Raw genomic sequence first — 16,574 nt, 5'->3', positions numbered from 1 at the left:
ATGCTTTTTATGTACAGTGAGGTGAGGGACGCGGCCAGCAGGAGGCGGTAGAGACATCCGCTCCAATTAAATTCCGAAGAAGAAGAAGGCGAGTCTTCCGTTTCCAGGGACAACAGGAAGTAGGCGTGTTGGGAGCAACGTGGGGAGGATTTGGATCCAAACGGGAGAAGACGGGATGTTTTACTGCAGCAGCGGCGGTTCCGATCCACTCAGCATGTCTAAGAGCGGCATCCTGAGAGGAATCATCACCGAGAAGCTGAGCACCGCCGCCCGGGAGATCATAGCGGTGGTGGAGCGGACCGTGGCCGACTACGAGAAGGAGGCGTCGGGCTTCAGACGGGAGATCGACCGCCAGAGGAGGCAGCTGGAGCTGCTGCAGCCGCAGGTCAGGCTGACCAGAGGAGGTCAGTGGCGGACAGGAGATAAATATTAAATACTGACACGGTTCAGACTTGGAGGTGCTGAGTTGGAAAAATTGACTTTTTATTAAATATTCAGACTTTCTTTTTCAATGTCTCCTTTTCTGTTCACGTAAAATTAACTTCCTCCGCCATCACGCTCATTTAAAATGTCGCGTCATGGCTTACCGGAAGTTTTTTTTTCAGAATTTTGATTTTATTTATTTATTTTTTTTTAGAATTTTGACTTTATTTATTTTAGAATTTTGACTTTTTTTTTTTTTAGAATTTTGACTTTATTTATTTTGACTTTAGAATTTTAAAGTTTTTCCTCAGAATTTTAACTGTAACTTTGACCACTGCTAACTGCAGTATGAGTGGTAGATGAATTTACTCAGAGGTTCCCAAAGATTTTCTTCTGGACTCCCTATAGATTACAATAAAATCCCCCCAAAAAAGAAAAAAAAATTTAACTGGGCACACACATCGTTCAACCAGACATAAACTTATACACATATTTTTTTTTTCAAACTATTTTCAAACTGAAGTTTATTTCACACTTCAGGTTGCAACTGAACAAACTACAAACCATCTTTACAGTGAAACACTTCTGTGTAACTGTTTTGTTTTTTTTTCATTCATCCGTACTTCCTGGTTCCCGCGCCCCCCTGTGATGGCACTGCGCCCCCATAGGGGGCGTGCCCCACACTTTGGGAACCACCGCATCAATCAGTGTTTATATTTATAGTGTTCATACACTCATTTGACTGTGTTCACAACAAAACAGGTTTGATGCTAATCAGCATCATCAGTCCAAAAGGGGATAAAAAGATAATATTTTCACTCCAACAGAGTTTCTGCTTATTCAAAAATTAATAAGTAGAAACTAGAGATACATGAATTAATTTATCGTCCAGAGCAGGCGTGGGCAACTCCAGGCCTGGAGGGCCTAAAAGTCTCTTGCAACTTTTAGATGTATCTTTACTTCAACACACCTGAGTCAAATAATGAGGTCATCAGCAGAACCTGGAGAACCTGACTGCACTAGGAGGAGATTCAACTGTTGGATTCAAGCGTGTTGGACCAGGGAGACGTCTAAGAGCTGCAGGACACCGGACCTCCAGGACCAGGACTGCCCACCCCTGGTCTAGAGTTTGGAATCAGACCAATACTGAAAAATCTTTTTGTGTTTTAATTTCCTAACATTTGTTGAATTCAAAACTACAGCATCTACAGAAGAACATGTTGTCATTTAATCTGATGAGTTAAATCCTTAAAAATGACAAGAACTGGTCAAATGCAGCTGTTCAGACTCTGTTGTTGTCCAGATGTGGAGTCAGCTGAGATTCACAAACTGACTGGGAGCCACTTTGATGATGATGATGAAGAGGAGGAGGAGGAGGATCCAGTAGCAATCTCCAAGGTGATCCAAGAAGATCTGAAGGACCCAGATTATGAAATTCCACCAAGGTAACAGATCAGAGCAACACGGTTCTTAAATAACAGGAAAAACAAACAAATAAGTGAATAGTTTAAATAAATGGAAATATTCAGAATTCAACAAATTAGTGTGATTTAACATTTACAGTGTTGAATCCAACATTAATATTATGACTTTATTCTGATAGTGTTACAGTTTTATTCTGGTAATATTATGACTTTAATCTTCTAGTAGAAAACAAATCATAGCCTGGCTGGAAATCTTTATTATACTGTAGAGTTGGCCTGAATTCAAAGTCCAAATAAATAGAAGCTGAAAAACAAACTGTTTTGTTTGACAAAAAAAAAATTTCTCGTGCAGCCAATCAGGTCGTTTTATCGCCCGGCCTTCAACCAATCAGGTCGTTTTATCTACCGGCCTGCAGCCAATCAGAACTGACCTGCTGTCTTTTTGCAGGTCCGGTTTCTCCAGAGTCCAGACCGCCAGAAGGAGGAAAAGAACCGGCCAAACTCGGATCAGCGACTCTCAGAACCACCTGAACGTAAACGCAGCTCGGTTCTTCTCAAACTGGATTTTAGACCAAATTTAAAATGTTTTTAGGGATTGTAAACAATCATAATCCAAAAACTAAAGAGTTTGGTTGTTCTGATTTGACTCGATTAATCTTGTTTAAAATTCATAAAAACAGTTCAGTTTAAAAGTTTAGAATCTGGAAATGAATCATTTTGAATCTGTTAGAAATGAATGATTCACTGTTTTCACTGGAATCAGCCGATACAAACAGCTGAACTGACTAAAAATGTTTTTGCTTAAACACAGATACAAATGTAATGAATTACACAATAATGTCATAAGTCTGCACCATGTCTGTGTTTTAAGAAAAAGAAACATTTTAAGTAAATTCGGGTCGGTACCGCCCGATACTGTTCTGTGAAACGCCCGTTCCTCCAGTTTGTCATTTTCGACCTCGTCTGTTTCAGAAAACGCAGGTAAAGATTGAAGTTGGTCAACATCTCCCCTCCGAGTCTGCAGCTACCGACCCGGTGGTTCTGAAGAGCCATGAAACCGGGTTCCATACGAGGTGAATACATTCATTAGAAAGCAGCTAAAGTCCAAAGTAGAGCTCTGTCAGAACCACAGAAAGCCCGGACGGTTTCAGGTCCGTTAGCTGCTGAAAAACAAAGATGTTCTCCATTTGCAGCTTTGTCGGCACCACCAACGGGTCCATCGGATCAGCAGACCAACACCAGGAGCAGGAAGCCGATCAGAGCAACACGGTCGCCATGGAAACCCAGATCTGCTGGGTGGGTCCTAGAGACGACGCAAAGTTCTGGGTCCGGGTTCTTGTTTGTTAATTTGAATTTGATCTGTTTCAGAACCAAGTGGTGAAGGTGGAGGTGAAGCAGGAAGAAGGTTCTGTGGCTCAGCTCACGTTGGATCCTGATCCGACCGACGACGACAAATCTGGACTACAAACCAGGTAACCTGGGCGGATTCACACACGGCCTGTTTAACCAAACTACAGGGGGAGAACTGCTAACTAGAAACTTAGTCATGCTAACCCTAAAGCGCTCATCATAAACATTAGCTACACTCATGCTAAAGCGCTAAACCAACATGGTATTTAGCGGAAGCTAATGCTAAAGCTAAAAACAATGTTAACTTGCAGAGTTACACAATTCTATGTTTAACTTCCTGCCAACGAGTTGATCAATTGTGTCTTGTCATGTAGCACTTAGCATGCTAATAGCATCCGTTTGGCTAACCACCATCGACCAATCAGGCCTTGTCTTATATATTTTCTTTTGGTAAGCTTAATTCAACTTAAAGTTTGCAAAACAGCAAAGTAAATTTAATCTTTACAATTAATTCAGAAAAAATTATGTATGGGAAGCCAAGTGTGCTAAAAGCTTTCAAGGTTTTTGGCTAGAAAGTCTGGTTTGTTTGGGGAGATGTGAACGCCAAGTGGACTTGAGACCGCTAAAAAAGCAGGAAGTGGATTACATCGCAGTGCATTCTGGGTAAACACAACCAAACAGAGAAGACTTGTGGTCTTTTACCAAAGAGAAATCTTCCAACTGCTAAAATCTGACTCCATTTTTGTTTGCATTTTGTGAAGGAAGTTGTGTTCAGCTTCTTCAGAGAGTTTTGTGTCATTTCCTTCAGTGGTTCTTGTTGCAGCGCCCCCACAGGCGAGGAGGGGAACAGGTTGCTCAAAGGTTTTGGTTGGTTTAACTCAGAACAGAGAAAGAACCACAGCAGCTGGAGGTGGAACAAATGTTGCTACTTTGGTTCCCAATCGAAATGAAACGTTCAGAACTGAGACTGTCGGGTGTGAAAACATCCGTAGAAACGGGAGGAAGGGTTTTGGGGAATTCTGACCCCAAATGCCAGAAGAGTTCAATCATAACCACAGATAAATATCTAAAGAAGAGTGGCAAAAGTAAATGAGGTGGATTATCAGAGCTTCCCAACAACTGCAGCATCTACAAGTTAATTTAAATGTTTCCCTTGTTTGCAGCTCTCCTGAAGGTGAGTCTGATCCTGGAGGCGACGCTCTGTCCGTCAGCTCTACGTCCGAACTGGACGACCTGGAATCGGACGATGACTCCAGCGACTCCAGCAGTGACACGGACGAGTCTTTAGACGAATCTGTCGACAACAGTCAGGACGTTGAGCCAAAGACACGGAGGAAAACCGACAAGCTGACATGCAGAGTGTGTGGGAGTTGGTACAGGCAGCTGGGGAGTCTGATCAGCCACATCTGGAATCACGTCAACGAGCCTCATGGCGTCTGCGGCGTCTGTGGAGAGAAGTTTGAGTCCGTGGATGCGTTAAAGCAACACCTGCCAAGTCACAAAAAGGGCTACAGCTGCTGGATTTGTGGGAAGTACCTGCTCTCCAGCGTCACCCTCAACCGCCACATCGCCAAGCACATCACCGACGCTCCGATTAATCAGGTGGCGGAGACTCGGATTAAATGCAACCTTTGCAGCAAGACCTTCGCCACCATGTCAGCCTTGAACGGGCATAGCCGGGTCCACTTGGAAAAACGACCCACCTTGTGCCATCTTTGTCCAAAATCGTTTGACCGGAAGTCGGATTTTGTAGCCCACAGCAAGCACCACGGCAGCGTCTATGGCAACGCCTCGACGGGAAGCCTGGGCTACTCCTGCAAACTCTGTGGAAAGACCTTCGCACTGGAAACCTCCCTGAAGACGCACGAGAAAACCCATGCAACGAGTGACTGCCCATTCACCTGCCAAATCTGCCACAAGACTTTCCAAACGTACCAGAACCTGATGAACCACAGGAAGACTCACGGCACGGTCGGCTCGTTTGTTTGCAGCCTGTGCAACATGAGCTTCCTGTCCGAAGACACGCTGAAGGTCCACATGATCGTCCACTCCAACGAGAAGCCGTACAAATGCTTACAGTGCGGGCGCTGCTTCAAACGGCTGGCCTACCTGGTCAACCACATCAAGACTCATTCAGCCATCCAGCAGTGTGTCTGTACCATCTGTGGCCAGGTGAGTAATGGACAGGAAGCCCTGGAGGACCACATGAGGATCCACACCGGGGAGATCCCCGTAGAACAGAACCTTCACCTAGATCCATGGTATGAAAACACGGTGGAGGAACCACAGGGAAGTTCACTGATGTCTGGAGGACAAGAGAGCCACAGTATAATTTAAACCTGCTTTAAAACAATCCTGCACACTGTGCTGGAAAACCGTCACACTGGAAACCTCACTGGTTTCCATGAGAAGATCTGTGATATGAAGAGATGCCAGAGAAACCACAGGGATGTTCACTGAGGTCTGGAGGACATGAGAGCCACTGGAGGGTGAACCTTTACACTCCTGACAGCCTAAACACTGCAGTCTGTGGTCTGGCATTGGTCGGTGCAGTAGAACCGACCCTGGACCCATTTCTGCTGTAGTGTAGAGAATGATTAGGGTGGAGCTACTGGCGTCCATTGATTGAAGGACGGTGACGTTTTGTCCCCCAACCAATGGAGGATATTACTACTTACTGCTGTTGTAGTAGCAAGACGCTACGCCCAAGAAGAGAACAGTCAGTGGTAGAAATGCTCTCCTGATGAACACGCCAAACCTCACCGACCCGCTCGCTGTCAACGAGGTGTTGCACCAGAACGAGATGAACGAGTTTCTCTTTAATCAGTTCAGGTTCTACCTACAATGTTTGCTGATTGTCTTGATACGCATTAGGAAGAGGCATTTATCGATAAAACCTCTGAAACTGCATTGTTTAAATTGTTTTCTATATTTTCACTGTTTTCTTGAGAGCATTGATACGTTTAAATAAATTTGAAAAAAGATTAATTGTTGTTTCTCTGTCAGTGGTGTCCCAATGAAGCCTGATCATAAATGGTTATTTATTGGCTGTTTTGTGTTTGTGAGGCTGTGATTGGACAACAACTCTCCCCTTCATCCATCCTCATTCCCCTGGTTCTGGTCCTCCTCATCCTCATTCCCCCAGGTCATTTCTGCATTGCTTTCTATTTCAATGAACTGGTTAAAACTATGGAGGGCTAGAGGTGACAAAATTAAATAAAAATGCCTTGAAATGAATCTATTAATTAATGCATTAGAAAATTATTAAATGATTCAATTTACCACAAACGTCTAATAAAAAAACACTGTCTGGGGTTGGCAGTATTTTATAAACGCGCTCACACTGGACCATAAAATAGATGCAGTGAAATAAATATATTTTAACATAAATTTTCTTTAAAATTATCTTATTTCAAATGATTATATAAAAAAGGTAAATTTTATTTTATTCGACATTCAATTATTTAATTGCATATTTAAAAATGTAAAATATATTTTTGTATTTAATTTAATGATATACTTAATGATGGTGGTAAATTATGTAATGATTTTAATTATTTTAATGATGCACTTAATTAGTTAGAAATTTGCATGTATTTCATGGTATATTTTTTTAATTTTGTCACCTCTGATCCTCCATACAAATGAATGGCTGAATGTTAAACAAAATGTTCTGCTTGGACTGAGCCAGCGCTGCAGCTAACAGGCCGTTTAAAATGTGATCAGGATTCCTCTGAAGGTTTTAACTCCAGTTGTAAGAAGAGAAAAAATAAATTTTCCACAAGAACAAAACAAAAAAAAGAAAAATGTTTGTTTTATTCCCTGATGTTTTGCAGCTGAAATTTAAAAGTCGTCAAGAATGTCTAGTGATAAATTTGCACTACTGTTGTTGCGCAACACCCCCCCCCTCCTTTCTGTCTCTACTCTCTCACTCTCGTACTTCCTCTTCTGAGAGGGGAGATGTGCTACCAGCTCTCCGTCTAACGGGTCCGTTGAGTTTCCTAAATCTGCTGGGATTTACCCTGTCCAGAACTGAAGTAAACTCTGTTTAAGCTGGTTTCGAGAAACGATTCGCCTGGTTATCTGACGGCCTACATCCAGGTGTCCCACCCTTCTACCCCCTGTGAATCAGCCAGACTGAGCAGCCTACAGCCAACTAGTTTCACAGAGCACACCTGTTAACGGTCGCTCGTTCTCTATTTTGCAACTTGCATTTGTTATTGAACCAGGTAGGTTTTAGTGACTCGGTCGAGTCCCAAGGATGAGGTTTTAAATATGGGCTACCAGCAACCTAAAAACATTTTCCACCTCTTCCTCTCCAGAATCAAACATCACAGCTATTTTACAACCATCAAAGAACTTTAAGGTGACTCATTAACTGAATGTCCACAACCTCTTTAGATTTTCTTTATGCTAAATATTTTATTAGTAAGGCATTTTTGCAAGGGTCAGTACAGCTTAATTCAGTAGCAGAAATAATCAAATAAGTAAAATCAATCATCTAGTCTATCTTTCCCTACTGCTGATACTGAGAACTAAAAAAGGGAACCTTTGAGAGAGACGGACGGAGTTTGGCGTTTCGAACCCCAGACCTGGCTTGATGATGAAGAAGGTGTGGCAGCAGGAGGAAGATGTTGATCGGCGAAGGCCAGGATCTCCGCAGGTCCGATGAGCTTCTTCTCCGCATGGATGCTGAGGTCACACAGGACTTGGTGCTGGCAGGAAAAAAGGCACCAGTTCTTCTTCCTTGTCTTTGTCTTCATCTTTGTCTTTGGGGTCAGAACCCAGCCGATGAGAGAAGTGCGATTCGAAGCCACAGATTGTGGGCCAGACGGGTTGGTCTCCATGTGCAGGACAGTCTCCGGCTCCGTGGCCCCGGCTCTTCTTCAGCTGCAGAGTTCTTTGTCCATCTCGATCTTGGCTCGAAGCTGCCCGGAGGATCCAACGAACGGTTCCTCTTTTGCACTCACCTTATATAGGGTTCATCCACCCCCCTGGTGCGCCTGCTGTCTGCTTAGACAGATGATCTCATATCCATCACTGTCTTAAGAGACATTTCCTGATGTCTGTGCCAATGTCTCAGGGCTGCTCAACCTCCTGTTTCCAAATAAGGTGCTGATCATCTCTGCTCTCCTGTTAGTTCCCCTGTTTCCCTTCCTGTCACCTTTCACCTACCATCTACCTCCAACATATCAGTGATGTTTAATTAGTTTTACAACCTTTTACACCATTTCAAGTTTAATGTCAAAATCACATTTATATCACATTTATTTTCTTTAGCTTCTCTGATTTAGCATTCATTTATAATTTTATAACCATAACTTATATCACATTTATTTTCTTCAGCTTCTCTGATCTATCATTCATTTATAATTTTATAACCATAACTTATTAATTATTCTTATTATAATCTTAATGTGAGTTATTACAGATGTTTTCTGAAAAGAAACCAAGAATAATCTATTATTCTAATTATTTGATACCAAAGTTACATTTGCTTGTTTTTCTTGTAAGTCTTCCCACAAATATAAGTGTAAATATTATTACAAGTAAATCAATATTAATATAAGTATTTTACTTTGAATCTTATCAAATTACTCAAAATGTTTAGATTTAATTTTTTAAAACTTTCATGCTTTAAAATAGTCTCAGCTATTTTTATAAATCTGCAGGCTGGAAACTTCCTCTTTTTCCAGGAAACCTGCTTTTCCTGTTTAATGACTCTCTCTGACTGACTATGATTTCTTATGATTAGATAGAAAAAAGTAGAATTAAAGCAAAGTTTGCATGAGACAAAAACAACACACACAACTAGATCTATTTTATTGACACTTAAGTCTACTGTTGGGCCCTGATGTCACTTGAGTGATTCATTTTAAAGATAACTTTATTTATTATTACTGTTAAACTTAAATCTCCAGCATGGGGAAGTGGGATGAGCTCAGATTTTCTTGACACTACGTATAAATAAAACCAACTCGTCAAGATGAAAATGGAAATTTACCCCATGTGGTCACATGATTGCAGCAGGTCCGAGTTCTGCGCCCTGTGGTACTCCGTAACTAACTGCAGGGCAGCAGAAGGAACTGGGAAAGCTCTCCAGTCATTAACTGTTTTATTTTTAATTTGTCATTACAAGTTAATTATCACATGTTAAAAGTCTGGTTGGTATAAATTCATGAATTTAAGGTATCAGTCTGTCCCTGAGTTCAGGTTTCTGATGGATCCAGAACCGGGTCTCCTTCCATCTCGTGGCTCTGAGACGGGTCCAGAGCTGGGTTTTCGTCCATCTCTTGAGTCTGGGTCGGATCCAGGTCCAGGTTTCCCTCCGTCGGGTGGCTCTTCATGTGTGTTTTCAGACAGTGGCTCTGGGTGAAGGCCCTGTCGCAGACGCTGCACTTGTAGGGTTTGTCTCCGTTGTGGGTCCTCATGTGGACCTTCAGGTGTTCCCGTCGGGAGCATTCCTTCCCACACTCGGCGCACACGAACCTCTTGATGCCCAGGTGGATCTTGATGTGGCTGTCCAGGTTGGCCTTCTGCTTGAAGCGCCGGCCGCACTCGGAGCACTCGTACGGCGCCTCGTCGGAGTGGATCCTCATGTGCTTCTTCAGGTCGCACTTGAACCAGAAGCCCTTGGTGCAGACGGCGCAGACGAACGGCCGGACGCTGCTGTGGGTCTTCAGGTGAGCCATCAGCGTTCCCTTCCACAGGAATGTCCGGCAGCAGACGTGGCACAGGAACGTCCGGTCCCTCTCCGTGTGCGTCTTGGCGTGGACCTTCAGCGAACCCTCGAGTTTGAAGCGCTTCCCGCAGACGTCGCAGGCGTACTGCTTGTCGTCAGAGTGGGTCAGGCGGTGCTGGGTCATGGCGCGGCGAAGGCGGAACGACCTGTTGCAGACGTCGCAGACGTGTTTTTCCTTGACCGTGTGCAGCTTTTTGTGGGATACGAGGTGCGATTCCAAGCCGAATGTCTTGAGGCAGACGTCACACTTGTGTGGCTTGTCCTCCACATGCAGCCATTGGTGGTAGTTCAGGGAGGCCATGTTGGTGAAGGTTTTACTGCAGACGCCGCATTTGAACCGACTCTCTCCGGTGTGCTTGGCCTCGTGGAGGTTGAGGCTCTGGACGGAGACGAACGTCTTGCCGCAGTGCTGGCAGCTGTGGACCTTCTGGTGGTTTCGAAGATGCTCCTTTAGCTCGTCTGCAGACTCAAACTTCTCTCCGCAGGCGCCGCAGACGCCCTGCGGGTCGCCTGCGTGGTTCCAGACGTGGCTGATCAAACTGCCCAGCTGCCTGTACCAGGCGCCGCACACCTTACACGACCTCTTGCTCTCCAAGGTCAGCTGCGTCGCCCTTTTCTCCTTCCGTTTCCTCGACCTTTTGGCGGTCTGGGGTTCAGGGTCAGGGCTCCAGGTGTCATCTTCAGCATCAAGGCGTGGGTCGGCTTCCTCACTACTGTCAACAGGGCTGCAGAGGAAACAACAAAAACAAAAATATTTGAAATGCAGGGCTGCCCACTGCTACACAGCTGGATGCATCTCTGCTCCAACACAGAGGAATGATTGCAATCACTCTTCAGGATGGCATGAAGTCTGAAAAAGGTGAGACATTTGCAGCAGGTTGAGCTCAATTCATGGCGGCTGAAACCAGATTGTACAGCTAAGTTTCATCTGCAGGCTGGTATGTCAGCACAGCTGCCTCCAGGCTGCCAGAGCTGCAGCTGGTGCTGCTGTTTTAAGGCTGCTGATGTCGGTTTTCAGAAAATGTGCCAGTTATGCTGCCTGTTGGTGAATAATTATTTTTGAAATGATGATGTTATTGGTATTAATCAGTGTAAGACCTGGAATATTTTCACTGGATTTGCTTGATGGGAAGTGGCAATTCTGGTGGCGGCGGTGGGAGCGGACACCGTTTGGTGACGTGTCCGGCTTCTTCTGGTGCAGAATTATGACTCGCGTTTCACATTAATGATGTAAAAGTCAGAAAAAAGCAACAATCACCACTCAGACTGCAGACATTTTCATATGGGGAACATTTATATTCCCACATGTGGAACTATAGATGGAATCCATCTTCAGGAAGCCGAAGTGTAAAAGAAATTCAGCCTCAAGAGGAAGTTAGCTTTTAGCTTTAACAGGAAGCTGAAAAGTTGTTCTGTTTTCCACTTTCCAAGAGTTCCTGCAGTGATGAAACTATCACAGCTAATGCAGCTTCAGAAAGTTTCTCATTGTTACGATTTCCCCACATTCAAACTGGTCAGATATGCAGCATTACTGGCCTGTAGCGTCTGGATGAACTGGACGTTTAATTTCCAACCAGTTACAGTGAGCAAGCAGCTCGGTTCTGTTTGGCATCACTGGGTCGGTTCTGAATACCGACAGAAATCTAATTTCTTTGTCTGACAGAAGCTTTCGGGGAATCGTTCAGATAAAAACTAGATAAAATAATCTGTGTTTTTTTTACAGTGTAGTTATGAGTAGACAAATCAAATCTGGTTCCACTGAAACAAACTGAGCATGTTGCCTCTGACTGAACTTTGACCTGGAAACTGATATCAGTCGTTTACCAGGAATGAAGGTCGGTTTTATCTCTCTTCATCACCGCAGCGTCGGCTGAAGATGGCTCCTCGCTTTCCTGAAAGAAAATGTTCACAAACTAAATGAAGCTTCACGTTTCCCTGAATCAAACTGAACTTTTTCTTATTTTAAAGTTAAACAATTTAGGTAAACAGTCAGTTTCCTCCCTCACTTATCGGCCCAGATTTACTTATCGGAGTAAAATCTATTTGTTTAAAAATGATGAAAATCGGCCGACGTATCGTAAACTTAACATTCAGTTTGTTTTTTAAGGGAAACTAAAACATGGAGCTGAATGAGTGAAAAGTATTAAAGCCAGAGGTATGAGAATAAGATTGTAATATTGCCAGAATAATTGTAATAATACAAAAACTCATATTGCCAGAATAAAGTCCCAAAGTTACGAGACTAAAGTCGTATTAATGAGAATAAAGTTACAAATAATGAGAATAAAGTCGTATTAAAGAGGGAAGCCAGTGGGCGCTGTTTGGACCGGGTCGGTTCTGCTCGGACCTTAAGCCGGATGTAGAGCGTCGGGTTCCCGCCTGAGCGGTGGCTGCAGCAGATCTGCTCCGGCGTCAGGCTCCGCGCCGCCAGCGGCTGCAGCCGCCGGTTCTTGGCGGCGATGAAGACGTCGAAGGGCCGTCCGGCCGCCAGCAGGGGGCAGCGTGAGCGCAGCAGGTCCAGGAAGCCCGGCTCCGACAGCCCGCGGGGGCACTGCAGGTCCAGAACCGTGCTGCGCTGAAACACTGACAGCAGCACAGCTTAGTCAGCAGAGCTCCCAGCATGCACTGGGAGACAGCAGAGCTGGTTCTGGGCTCTCACCGGCCTTGGACAGGACTCTGGTCCGGGAATCCTCCAGGATCCGGACCCGTAGCGCCAGGTGGTCCGCTGAGACGCTGAGCCGAGGTCTGCCGGGCCGCCGGCCTCCAGGATGACCTCTGACCTGAGCCGACCTGCAAAGGGAGGACAGCAGTGAGCTCTGATTGGCCGGAGGGTTCAGAGGTCAAAGCTAGAGGCAGGTTAAACTTTTGGACACTTTAATATGCGACAGATAATCTGAGGAAATATTTTCTATCTTCTACAAACATCAGAAATAAAAACGTCTGTCAGAAACGACCAATCAGATCGAGGAGGCGGGGAAACGTTATGACATCATCGATCAATAAGAGTCTTTGCTTTTATTACAGACTCGGTATTTGACCAGTTGTTGCTGTTTTGTTGGACCGGCCCGGTTCTGGTTGTTACCTTGAAGGGATCTGGTAGTCCGGGTCCGTCAGGTCTTCTTGTTTCAGCCTGGAGGCGTTTACTGGCTCTTCATCACCACCATCGTCTTCATCGTTCAGCGGCTCACACTCCACACCCGAACCCAGCAGTTCGTCTGATTGGCTGCAGGTTCTGGTTCTGGTTCTGGTTCTGTGTGAACCAGTTTCCAGGTGAGTCCTCCCTGTGAGCTGCTGCTCCTCTTCCTCCACGACGACCTCCACTTCCTGGGTCGGCCCATCTGGGCGCAGCAGGAGGCGGAGACACGAGAACTCAGGAGAAAAATTTCAACACGTTTTTACTCAAGTCAAAGTAAAAAGTGTTTTTTTTTAAAAGTCGACTGAACTGTAACTTATCCAAACGTCCTTTAAAAATTACATCATCAGATGGACCAAAATATAAAATGATCTGGACGTTTTTTTATAATAAAAATATAGAAGCTTATTTATGTCAATAACTACTTTAAAAAAAAATCTCCCACTGGCAGATTATTTCAAGATATTTTTCCCATATCATCAGTCAACTTGGATATTTTGTTAATATTATGAAATAATTCATTTACAACAAGTTCTTATTTCTTGCTGAAAAGTAAATGTTAGAAAAATGATCTAAGTTAATTTACTTGTGAGTTTATTTGAAAGGTTATGTTTTCATATTATTATTTTGTGTGTCGTTTACTTGACTCTTTTTCTTCTGTGAAATACTATTAACCATTTGTAGGATGTTTGCCTGGAGGCTAGAGAAGTTTGCACATTCCTGTGTTATCAGCTCCATATGTAACTGATTAGTTGTGGTCAGCCATGCCCTTGTAAGGGCATGTCCACAGAAGGTTTCAGGACACCTTGTAGAAAAAGGTCATTGGTCAAATTCTTTGTGTGACTATGTGAAAAAGCCCAACCTCCTTCCTTGTATTTTCTAATAAAGCCAAATGCAGACAAAGATCTGGCAGAGTTGATCCCAGACAGTGTTTTACAGCGATTTGTCGCGTCTCGGATCTTCCCTCATTTTCTGCAGAAAAGACAATGATGACTGGTCTGAATCTTTGCTAGATAGGAATTACAATAAACCTATCAGTAAAATTTAAGTTAGTTTTGTCATATTTAAAGATATTTGCAGTAAAAACTAAACAAAATACTTGGTAAGATTTGGTGTTTTTGCAGAGCAGCAGGTTGAATATCCAGAGATTTTCCTTAAAGAGCCATAAAGTTCAGTAAAAATGAGTAAATGTAACCAGTTACTATCCGACTGTGGAAGCGGCTCAGTGATGATCAGAATCCCAGCTGCTCTGAACCAGTAAACCCACCAGCTGTGACTGGTTTGGCTCCAGTCCACTGACCTGGCTGCAGCTCCAGCTGCCTCCTCTGGCCGTCATTCTCCCGCCTGCAGCCCGGCGCCGGCGCCGCCTCGGCCCCCTCCACCGCCGCCAGCACGTCTCGGGTCGCCCGCCTCAGCAGCTTCGCGATCGTCCCTCTCAGACTGTAGAGTTTAGACGTGTTGAGTCGCTTCCTGGAATAAAAATGTTTTCTGCTGTCAGGAAAAACTTCCAGCTGGAGAAACAGGAAACCGACACTGGAAATGAGTTTATCTGAACACAGAAGAACTTCCTACGAGTTCATCTGTCGCAATAATCAATTCATCACTAAGAATAAATTCAGTAACTTACATTCTGACACATTTTTATATTTTTTGAAGGACAATTTTTTTTACAGACGTCAGAATCGATTTTATTTCAGGTTTTGTGGTTTATATTTAAAATGTCTTCCAGTTCCTGTGTATTCAGTTTTCTTCTAGTTTATTGTAGGCAGTAAACTTGCATCATTATGCCACTTTATCAATAGATACATGAAAAATGGTCTAAAAACAATAATAATATATTATTGTTTTTTAATAATTGTTAAAAACCAATAATGTATTTTTTTTTATAATTTATTATATTATATAATAATATAATATGGCAGTAATTACTGGGACAACTAATCCTCCAGTAAATGTTGTCAACATGCAGGACTTTCTAGTAGAAAATGAAAGAGCTCAGCTTCGTAGCAGAGATATTTATTTAAATGTCCTGGAAATATAAACAGCTAAACATGGAGGCTCTGGGCCAGGAGGACTTTCTGTGCTAAAACTAAAAACAGAGAACATGAGGATTATGTTAGAATAAAGATTTAGCACAGAAACACTAAACCATAAGGAGACGGCTCTGGTTGATGCAGAGATAAAGTAGAGTTATTATAGTCTCAAACATGAAGCCCATTAAAACCAGTTACCTTGGTGGATTCCCATTATGTCTGTCCTTCACGTCTTCCTGGTTCAGCGTGAAGGTCGTCGTTGGCTCCGCCCCTTCATCAGAAACGTTCCCAGGTAGACTGTGACTCTCAGCTGCCTCACCTGAACACAACAGCAGCAGCAGAGTTCTGATCTCTGACATTATCCAGTAACTCCAGCCTGGTTCTGGTTCTGGTTCCAGCTGAGTCCTACCGCTGGGCTGCTGCTCCTCTTCCTCACCTCCTTCCTCCTCCTGGCTCTGCAGATCTGGGATCGGCTCGTTGGCTTTTCAGGCAGAAACAAACAAAATCTGGTCAACATCTGACAATCGTCACAAAATGAGGCTAAAAACAGAGAAAATAATTTATGGAAGCAAAACTTGAAAATTAAACAGAAACAGATGGACAGACTACAGAACACCTATTATTCTTAATGAGAGCAAATCTTTTCTAAATTATACTAGTTTATTTTGATGGCACTCCTTAAATACATCTGAAGAAAGTTCAGGGGTTGGAAAACTGTTAAACTTTCATTTTTATAAACAAGTGAATTTAAGTTTTTTTCCCCCCAAAACTTTTCCAGGTTGAATGTTAACTGAAAACAGAAATTAAGTCAGAATTTCAACTAACTCTGTATATGACATGTTAATCTCAAGACTGTAAATAGAAGCTATTAAGAACATTAAACTGGGGCTAAAAGGAATAAGTAGTCCATTTTATCAATTAATCAAATTTGACGTTTATATAATTGAAATGGAAATTATTGAGTTTGTTTTAATTGATTTATTGCTTATTGTTCAGTAATAATCACACCTACTACAAAGACATAAAACAGAAACAAAACACTTTCACCTTTCACCCCCCTTAGGGCTCAGGGCCCCATGTTTCCAAATCTTAAGGACACACCTGATAAATCTAAAAATCCTCTTATTTATCTTTAACCTGGACCTCCCGCCTCCTGGCCGCCACTCACCCCCTCTGGTCAGCCTGACCTGCGGCTGCAGCAGCTCCAGCTGCCTCCTCTGGCGGTCGATCTCCCGCCTGAAGCCCGTCGCCTCCTGCTCGTAGCCGGCCACGGTCCGCTCCACCGCCGCCAGCACCTCTCTGGTCGCCGAGCCCAGCCGCTCCGTGATTATCCCTCTCAGGTCACTTATACTCATGATTACTCGCCCTCAGACGGAGCTCCGCGGAAACATCCTCTGCTTTGTGGGCTGAATCGTTCACTTCCGGGTTAACCGATTCCCTCTCTTCGCTTCAGCTCGTGTAACTTCCGG

General features: G+C 43.7%; 2 protein-coding genes across 3 annotated transcripts; one reads left to right on the top strand and one right to left on the bottom strand.

Annotated features, from left to right (window-relative positions):
• The first annotated feature begins 75 nt into the window (after positions 1–75).
• LOC114157610 (zinc finger protein 70-like) lies at positions 76–6,185 on the top strand. 2 transcript variants are annotated; one of them, XM_028038713.1, is made up of 7 exons: positions 76–404; positions 1,727–1,868; positions 2,296–2,380; positions 2,820–2,920; positions 3,041–3,143; positions 3,216–3,319; positions 4,361–6,185. In XM_028038713.1, the coding sequence occupies exons 1-7, from the start codon at positions 176–178 to the stop codon at positions 5,532–5,534; spliced, it is 1,938 nt and encodes a 645-aa protein (XP_027894514.1). In that variant the 5' UTR covers positions 76–175; the 3' UTR covers positions 5,535–6,185. The 2 variants fall into 2 exon arrangements, with proteins under 2 accessions (XP_027894514.1, XP_027894515.1); XM_028038714.1 differs by having other exon boundaries at positions 77–404; positions 2,296–2,353.
• A 3,110-nt stretch (positions 6,186–9,295) lies between these two features.
• On the bottom strand, positions 9,296–16,552 carry LOC114157604 (zinc finger protein 774-like). The gene is made up of 9 exons (XM_028038706.1): positions 16,274–16,552; positions 15,515–15,586; positions 15,304–15,424; positions 14,373–14,542; positions 13,022–13,277; positions 12,599–12,729; positions 12,287–12,522; positions 11,764–11,831; positions 9,296–10,664 (listed from the first exon to the last, which is right to left on the bottom strand). The coding sequence occupies exons 1-9, from the start codon at positions 16,458–16,460 to the stop codon at positions 9,407–9,409; spliced, it is 2,499 nt and encodes an 832-aa protein (XP_027894507.1). The 5' UTR covers positions 16,461–16,552; the 3' UTR covers positions 9,296–9,406.
• Positions 16,553–16,574: the final 22 nt, after the last annotated feature.

The sequence above is a fragment of the Xiphophorus couchianus genome, chromosome 14 (genome assembly GCF_001444195.1).
Source record: "Xiphophorus couchianus chromosome 14, X_couchianus-1.0, whole genome shotgun sequence".
Taxonomy (NCBI): Eukaryota; Metazoa; Chordata; class Actinopteri; order Cyprinodontiformes; family Poeciliidae; genus Xiphophorus; species Xiphophorus couchianus.
This window is presented reverse-complemented; position numbering and strand designations above follow the sequence as displayed.